We start from the raw sequence: 8,525 nt of genomic DNA, 5'->3' as shown, positions 1-8,525 counted from the left end.
ACCGTAGACATTAGCTTGTGCGTGGTTCAGTTTCCCCATCTTGAAACGAGGATGCTACTGGTACTCGTCTCTTAGAGCTGCCGGGAGGCTTAAGTGCGCTATTTGTAGGGTGCCCGATATAGTGCCTGGCACATGGCAGGAGTCACATGAGCGTCCGCTCTATAACTTTTGTCCGGCCTCGGTTTCTTCTTCGGTAAGCAATACCCTCCCTCTCCCACATGCCCCCCTCGCGCGGCGCCCAACGCCGTGAAGCCCGAACTACAACTCCCAGCACGCCTTGGGGCCCTTCTGCCCGAGCTTGCGCGGTACCCGCCGGGACGAAGTCCGAACTACAACTCCCAGCATGCCGCGGGCACTCCCTCAGGCCCAGGTCAGCCGCTGCGGTCGATGTCGGTGAAGCCCCGCGGCGGCAACCGCGTCGCTCCCCGCCACCCTCGCTGGGAAGGGTCGGGGTGGGGGTCGGGAGTTGCCCCCGCCATGCTCCGTGGACTGGCCCAGGCCGCGGGTTGGCGGCCCGTGGCCCTCTGGACGCGGGGGTCTGGGAGCGGGGCGGGGGTCCCGGCGCACGTGGTGGACCTGCGCAGCGACACGGTGACCAAGCCCGGGCCGGCCATGAGGCGCGCCATGGCCGAGGCGGTCGTGGGGGACGACGACTACGGCGAGGACCCCACCGTCCGCGGTGAGCCCGGTGTGCAGGCCGCGGCATGGGGTCGTCGCGGCGACCCCAGAGCGCTGTCCGTGGTGCTGGCGGGAGAAGTGGCCCGGGGCGCAGGGGAGGTGGCTCAGCTGCAGGCTAGATGTCATGGCCTGCGGCCTTGCTGCTCAGTCTGGCCCATCCCCCGACAGTCTGTTGGAAATGCAGATTCTCGGGTCCCACACTTACACCTGCTGAGCCAGAATCTGCATGCTAGCAGGACGCCCAGGTGATTGGTGCGTGCTTTCCGGTGTCGAATGAGATGGGTGTGGTCTCCTCTTGCAGAGGAGGGCCCCTGGATGCTGAGCGAGTGTGGCACCCAAGGTCTCCTACCCAGCAAATGGCAAGGCAGTATTTGAACCCGGGCCTTCTCTCTAAGACCTATAGCTATCTTCTTACACCCACTGCCTTTCCACAGGAAGGCACACAGAAAACCGTCTGGAGAAGGATTTTCCGCAGGCTCTCAAGGAGTGGACGACTCTAATAACTTAGGGAGTGTTTTCTAGACACAGTGTTGAGAGTTGCCACCATGGTGGACCACTGCTGTTGCGAGTGTGTATACCCTCTGCTGTGCCAGGGAAAAGCCAAGGTTGCCACTTGAGCTCCAAGGGCCTGTGTGTGGGGTCAGGTGGCGACTGGTAATCATGCATTCTGCAGACATCTATGTTGCCTGGAACTTCAAAAATGCTGAGCCCACTGCTTAGTCGGCAGCCAAATACACAGACACCAGGGGGTGGGGGAAGTGCTGGGGCTAGCATGTATCCACAGAGAGTGTCTTGGGACCCGGGGGTGAGGGGAGGTGTGGAACTCACAGGGAAGGGGGATTTTGCAGAGTAGCCTCTTAAAGGGCGAGTGGAGCCCCCAGGCAGTGGAGCCCCCAGGCTGGCTCATTGGGTGTTGAGAAAGGTGTTTAGTATACAGATATGGAATGTGGCTGGAGTGTGGGGTACCGGGAGCCACCCCTGTCCCTGGAGGTGAAGGCAGAGGGCAAAACCCACTGGCCTGGAATGTCATGCTAAAGACTTCAGACGTGATACCACAGGCAGAGGGGAGACACAGCAGGCTTTAAAGCAGGAGCCTGAAGCCACGCCCCCAACCCCCCAGAGTCTCCCCTTCTGAGAGCTCCTGTCCTTCTGTTCTGGGAGAGGAAGTCAGCAGAGAAACCGCAGGGCCCCACCTGCAAGGGGCTGATGGGAAAGGAAGTGAGACAGGTGTGAGGTCTGGATGGGACAGGGGGGTTCAAACCACAGAGTTTCAATGTGGGGGGAGACCAGGGCCCAGGAGGAGGCTGGGTGCAGAGGGTTGACTGAGGGGCCTCCGTACACGGTTATGTGGTCACCAAGACCACGGTCTGTGCAGCCAGCAGACCAGGGCTTCTGTCTGGCTTGGCCACTCACCTCGGCAGGACATAAGCTCACAGTTATGAGTAACGCAAGGAGAGTGCCATTGTTGATGGAGTCTCCCTGCACCCCCATCCCTTCCCTCCTCAGAGCTGCAGGAAAAGGCCGCCAAGCTGCTGGGGGTGGACCAGACCTTGTTTGTGCCCACCAACACCATGGCCAACCTCATCTCTGGTGAGCGCGGCATGGGGTGACTCCTGTTTGCCCTCCAGGTCCTCCCTCTGCATTTCTCTCCTCGGTGCTGGGGGGAAGGCTGGGACAGCATCAGTGGGGTCCTGAGCCATCTGGACTTCTGCTAGGCTCAGCCAGGAGGGCCCCTAGCAGGAGATGAGGGAGGGGAGGAGAGTGAGGTCAATGTGTCCGTGCTCCTCTCGCAGCTCCCTCCCCAGACTATCTCCCTGGGCCAGGCAGGCAGCCCTCTCCACAGGGCCCTGTCTCCAGGTTCTGGTAACCACACCTCCCTCTTGCCCCTCATAGCCTGCGGGTCTTGCACTGTCCCTCATGATTTCCCTCCACACGGCCACACCTTTGTAAATTTTCCCTTTATTAAACTCTCTGGCTTCCCGGTATGCATGTGCCCTCTGTTTCCTGCTGGGCCAGACTGATTCCCGTGCCCTAAGCTGCTTGACCCCCAGGGGCAGCATGGTGGCCAGCTTCCCCAGCAGGAGATGCTCAGCAGGTGGGCTGCAGGGCATAGGGCGCAACACCTCACAGGATGGTTATCCTAGACTTTTGTAGTTCATGGGATGGTTTTCTGTCACACGGCAGTAAGGTGTCTTGAAGGGGTGCTGTTTCCTAATTGGCATAAAGCACTTAAGAGCTAGCCTCCAGGCTCAGCCAGGAGCTGGGCGGGAGCAGATGGTCCCCATGGGACTCAGAGCCAACACTGCCTCCCCCATCTATCTCAGTGATGTGTCACTGCCAGCGCAGGGGCTCCCAGCTCCTCCTCGGGCAGGAGTGCCACCTCCACGTCTACGAGCAGGGCGGGGTGGCTCAGGTAAGGACCTGGCACCCCTCATCTGGGGCCAGCACAGGCTGCTCAGCATTTCTGGTGGGAACCTGCTTCCCAGGCACCGTGTTGGGACCTGCGGAGGGAAGAAATGGCTGGGGTGGTGTCATTTCTAAGGAGGCGGGAGAGAGCCATTCCCAGACTGACCACGTGGGGGCAGCCGCGGCCCAGGCCGCCGCTGGGACGCCGGCCGTACTTGGTGCTCTGCTGCCTCCTAGTGGGCACCTGGAGCACGCGGCCCTTGGTCGGGAAGGGCCTGCATCTCGGGAGAACACAGCCCTTGGTTCCTCCCCTTCTTGCTGGGGTGTCCGTGCCCACGTCCGCAGCACAAGGAGAAGGCTCAATGGCCCCGAGCTGGGAAGGAGCCGACGGGACAGAGGTAGGAGGTGACGCTGCTCCCCTGAACCTGAGCCCCCAATACCTGCAGATCGCTGGGGTGCACTCCCACCCCCTCCCAGATCTGCCCCATGGTACCTTGGACCTGGCTGAGCTGGAAAGGATGGTCACACGGGGCCTCGGGAGCCCCTACCACCCGGTCTGTGAGCTCATTTGTCTGGAGAACACCCATAGCAGCTCGGGGGGCCGGGTCCTCCCCATCGACTACCTACGCCAGGTAGGCCCTACCCCACCTCTCTGCCCACCCCCCTCCGGCCCCCAGTCAGCTCCTGGCTTCCTGTTCCCTGGAACCCCTCTCCTGGGATCATGTCTTCTCATACACACCCTGCGTGCCCATCGCAGCTGGAACTGCTGTGGGAGGGACGTGTGTGGTTCCAGGCTGCAGATAAGCGAGGGCACTACTGCGCCAGCTTAGGCCCTAAGGACAGAGACACCCCCTTCTCCCCAGGGAGCGAGTCCCAGAGCAGCACCAGCTTGTGCGTGGTGCGAGGTCTGAACCGCGTGGCTCCCTGGTTCACGTGAGAACTTGCTGCTAACTGACCCTCCAGACCTACTCCTTGCCCACGGGAAGGGCTGAGAGCATCCCCCTCACGGAGCATTTGGCCACAGCGAGCCCACCGTACACATGAGATAAAACGCTTATCATCGACCCCCTTTCACAGAGGACGGCACCCAGGCTCAGGCAGCAGAGTGCCTGCTCAGGTCCCAGGTGGCCCAGCTGGACACCAGCCCAGCTCTGCTCACTCCGGACGCCTTGAGGCCCCTGGAGACCCGTCCTCCCTCCGCTCCGGCCCCAAGCCCAGCCCCTCTGACCATTGCCTGCTCTTTGCCTCCAGGTGCACCTGCTGGCCCGGAGCTACGGTGTCCGGGTCCACCTGGATGGGGCCCGACTGATGAACGCCGCGGTAGCTCTGCAGGTGCCCCCCGCCCGCATCGTGGAGCACTGTGACTCTGTGTCTCTCTGTTTCTCCAAGGTGGGGAAGCCACTGGCTGCCTCCCAGACACAGGACGGTGGGGGCGCCCACAATAGGAGTCAGCTGGGTTCCCGAGCTCTGATGCTGGCAGCGGCTGGCCCTGGGCCCCTTTAGCCCCTCCCCAGATGGGTCCCCATCCCCTTCAGTCCCCCTCCCCTGGCCACAAGGACAGAGATGCACACCTGGGGTGCTGGCAGGCAGGACTCTCTCCTCTCTTCCTCCCAGGGTCTGGGTGCACCAGCAGGGGCCTTGGTTGGGGGGCCCAAGGACTTCATCGAAGAAGCCTGGCGCCTCCGGAAAGCCCTGGGTGGGGGGATGCGCCAGTCCGGGGTGCTGGCTGCGGCTGCCCTAGTAGGATTGGCAGACGTCGAGAAGGTGCTGCCAAGGGACCACCAGAACGCTTGGAGATTCGCCAAAGGTACCTGGACCACGGCCCCCCACCCTCACTTCCTTTTGCTCCCAGAAGAGTGCCTGGACTCCCTGGTAGCAGGACCCAAATCCCCAGCAGGTGTACATCCTTCTGACTCTAGAACGTGTATGTTAGCCTCTGAGCCACGAGGTGTGGGACCCAGGAAATTAGAATGCTTTACCAGACCACACTGGTGGGGGGTCTGGACCAAGAAGCACTCAATGGATGTCAAGAATTCCTATTTCCTGGCAGAGTGGAGCCTCTAACTTGGGTCTTTACATCTGTAATTAAGTCCTGGAAACAATCCCATGATGTCCCCACTTTACAGATGAGGATACTGAGGCCTAGATTTGTCCCAGGTCACACAGCTGAAAAATAGCAGAGTCAAGTTTGTGACTCCAAAGTCCACGTCAGGATTAAGGGTCCCTCTTTTCCCCACTACAGTGGGGTGCCTCTGCCTTTGCTGAGATGACAGGGCTGGATGGTGGAGACAAGGGTTGGGGTCAGGCTCCACTCACCACAGAACCTGGGCCCAGGGCTCCAGGAGCTGGCGTCCCCCGTCTGCTCCGTGGACCTCGCCGCCGTGGAGACGAACATGGTGATGGTGAGGGTGGACGGGCTGCCGCCCGAGGAGCTCTGCCGACGTCTGCAGGCCGTGAGCGCAGATGAGATGGCCCAGACCGGCCACGCAGTGCGCGTGCTGCTGTTCCCCTGGAGCGAGCGGTCAGTGCGCGCCGTGTGGCACCGCGACGTCTCCGCGCAGGACACCGAGCTGGCACTGAAGAAGTGGGGGTTCGTGCTGAGGCAGCTGGGGCCCTGAGGATGGGGTGACCGGACCCTGTGCCCCGGCTGGGATCCAGGTGGGGAGTGGAGATGTCCTGAGGGAGCAGGTGGCAGGAGAGGCAGCAAAACAACACCCCGTTATCCCCTTGTCTCCTTGGACCCCTTTACTTCCCACACTCAGGGTGAAGCCTTCCACCTGCATTCATTCAGCAAGCCCTTGGCACTTCTTGTGTCCAGGACAGGGTGCCACGAGGGCAGACAGGTGGGACCCCATCCCAGCCCCTCACCAAAGCCCAGGAAGCAGCCAGGGTAGGGCCTCTGCTCCCAGCACACAGAAAAGGAAACGCCCCGAGCCATTTGCTCGGAGTCGCGCGCAGCTTATGAGCGCCCATGCTCATGCTCGGGGACACAGGAGGAAGGGTGACAGGAGATTAGAAAGGGACAGAGGGGCTGGATGACAAGGAGCCCTAGCTGCCGTGTCAGGGGCTGGGGTTTATCCTGTGGTCATCTACATATTTTTTCCTTTTTTAAAAATAAATTTTCCTGCTTACAAAAGCGTATGTCTTTATTGTAGATAATTTGGGATTGAATCTTGTTTTTAGCAGTTCCTGGGGTCATGTAGGCCCAGCTGCAGACAGGGAGGCCCCTGACCAAACCCTTGTGCTCCCAGCTCCCCAGCGAACCCCAAGAGAAGTCAAGTTAGAGCCTCACAAGCTAAGAGGACCTGCCCGCCAAGCTGCCCCGTCCAACGTGGAGTCAGGGGCGGAGGTCCTCTTCCACCTGTGCCAACCCACAGAGAAGGAGCTTGTGTCTGCAGAAGACGTCTCTGGATGAACGGACAGACACACAGACCTCTGGATGGACGGACACACACACACACACACACATACAGCTGGTAATGGTTTTACTGTCTGTGCACTGTTTATAATTCTGTTTTACTAATTCTGAAAAAATGTTAAGAGAGAAAAACAAGGCTTATCCGCACGGAGCATAAACTGATTTATTTAAGGACAAGCTGGCAAGCGTTGCCGCGTGGAATGGTAAATGCTAAAACGTAAGTACGAAGGGAAGCCCTCAGTGGGACCCCCAAATGGTGCCAGCCCCCAGGGCCCCAAGGAGCTTCCTGTAACCTTTGGAGCAATAAAGGGAGGCTGGGGGAGGGTAGACCAAGGCCAGAGGGGCTGCCATCCACCCCAGCACACATCCCAGACTTGAGAAGTTCCTGAACCCCAGATGGGGCTGTTTGGGGCTTCAGGTGCTGCACAGCCCTCTGGGGACCCTTCTCCTCTGCCACCTCGACTTCTCTACCTACAGGAAGACGAGAGAGCCTCATGATGACCCAGGCGCCTAGCCACAGTGCATCTGCGCCCCGGTCTGTGAGCTGAGCCCCACCCACCTCCGCCGTTTAGTAAGCCTGTGGGGCAAGCTCCAGGCCCTGGCCTCTGCCTCTCTGGGCAGCTCCGGCCCCTGCTGGCTAAGAAGCCCTTTCACCTTGCCACTATGGCACGGCTCCCCCACCCTCACCCCGACTAGGACTTCCGCACCTGCTTGTTCAGGGCACCCACCAGGCCCCTGGCAGTCACAGACATTCCCCAGAGTGCTGAAGATGGGAGGATTGGGGTCCTGGGGTGCCAGCCCAGCAGAAGCAGCAGCCACACCAGCACAAAGACAGAGGCCTGAGAACAGGGAGGGGACAGACATGCATCCAGCCCACTCGGCTGCCCTTGCAAATCCCAGGGGACTCCCGGGACACACCCCCTCCCACCCAGTATCTTCCCCACCAACACCTGCCCTGGAGCCAGAGGACCGAACAGAGGCCTGGGAGTCCCACCAGCCTGTAAGGGCATCTGGCTCTGCCACGTGCTCCGGGATGGTCTGGGCCTCAGACTCCCCTTCCGTAAAACAGGTGAATGGTAACTAGTGTGAAGGGCGACTGGAGGACTGGACAAGCAGGGGAGCAGGTGACGCTCTGCTCAGAGCCCAGCTCAGGGGGTGCTTAACAGACACCTGCTTCTCTCTCAAACTCCCCGCTCCCCAGGACAGAGGGCAGCTTCTCCCCCTGCTCCAGGGCCCGAGGAACGAGGACAGCATGGCATACCAGGGCTGATGGGGGTGGGCCAGGGCAGGCCATGCCCTCGAGAGGCAAGGGGACCTGCTGAGCACCAGGAACCTGCAGCCCGACCCCACTAACATTCCCTTGCTAACTCTTTCTGGGACTCCCTATACTCATCCCCAAGAGGAAGCCAAACCAGTTAGTCCCTAAAGGGCATAAATCAGGCAGAGGAGCCCCCCAAACATCCGGCTTTGCCAAGCAAGAGGAGCGTGGATCCTTGGCTCTGCCCCCAGCCCCCTGACCCTGCAGGGGTCCCCTCCCAGACAGAACTCCAGCCAGGCCTGCGGATGCCAGGCCCTCTCCCCTGCCACTCGCCCCTCTGGGACTCAGATGACCACAGAGTGGGGCGCCCCCGGCTGCTGGCTCAGGCTGAGGGCTTGGGCTGCTGTGAGCAGGAGGAGGACACTGAGTGCCTCCGAGGCGCAGGAGCCCCAGGCCAGGGCTAGAGACCAGCCGAAGCTGACGCGGATGCCCTGCATGTGCTGGTGGCCGTACTGGCGGGCGGTCTCGGCGAAGGCCAGGTGTGAGTAGCTGATGTAGATGCCGACCCCCACCAGGGTCAGGGCACCTGGGGGAGGGGGACAGGGGGGCCACTTGCTGTGTCTCCCCGCGGGCAACTGTCTAACCAGGTCCTGGCCAAGGCGGTCCTGCAGACCGGGAGCCCCTACCCACTGGCCTTTGGGGGAAATGGAGGCTCTGATGCGGTCCCCAAACCCCTGGACCTCACCCCATAAAACCCCCCTTATT

At 61.1% G+C, this 8,525-nt stretch overlaps 2 protein-coding genes across 2 annotated transcripts in view; one reads left to right on the top strand and one right to left on the bottom strand.

Moving 5' to 3' along the window:
• Nucleotides 1–351: 351 nt before the first annotated feature.
• Nucleotides 352–6,206, top strand: LOC100479824 (probable low-specificity L-threonine aldolase 2). Its single transcript, XM_011223839.3, has 7 exons — nt 352–679; nt 2,185–2,268; nt 3,003–3,091; nt 3,531–3,716; nt 4,336–4,473; nt 4,699–4,891; nt 5,419–6,206. Exons 1-7 carry the CDS (start codon nt 388–390, stop codon nt 5,700–5,702), a joined length of 1,266 nt encoding a protein of 421 aa, XP_011222141.2. The 5' UTR covers nt 352–387; the 3' UTR covers nt 5,703–6,206.
• A 1,898-nt stretch (nt 6,207–8,104) lies between these two features.
• Nucleotides 8,105–8,525, bottom strand: part of TMEM235 (transmembrane protein 235) — a 10,883-nt gene continuing 10,462 nt past the window's right edge. Inside the window, 2 exon segments of the mRNA XM_034641542.1 lie at nt 8,105–8,346; nt 8,451–8,454. Coding sequence (XP_034497433.1) covers nt 8,105–8,346; nt 8,451–8,454 — 246 coding nt within the window.

The sequence above is a fragment of the Ailuropoda melanoleuca genome, chromosome 13 (assembly GCF_002007445.2).
Source record: "Ailuropoda melanoleuca isolate Jingjing chromosome 13, ASM200744v2, whole genome shotgun sequence".
NCBI classification, from domain to species: domain Eukaryota; kingdom Metazoa; phylum Chordata; class Mammalia; order Carnivora; family Ursidae; genus Ailuropoda; species Ailuropoda melanoleuca.
Note: the sequence above shows the minus strand (reverse complement) of the source record. Positions and strands in the feature narration are given on the sequence as shown.

Bases quoted from the DNA above. Each gene is read 5' to 3' on its own strand.
- LOC100479824 (XM_011223839.3), top strand. From the start codon at position 388: ATGTCGGTGAAGCCCCGCGGCGGCAACCGCGTCGCTCCCCGCCACCCT. The intron at 680-2,184 runs GTGAGCCCGGTG...TTCCCTCCTCAG, and splicing joins CGAGGACCCCACCGTCCGCG to AGCTGCAGGAAAAGGCCGCC. The intron at 4,892-5,418 runs GTACCTGGACCA...ACCTGGGCCCAG, and splicing joins CGCTTGGAGATTCGCCAAAG to GGCTCCAGGAGCTGGCGTCC.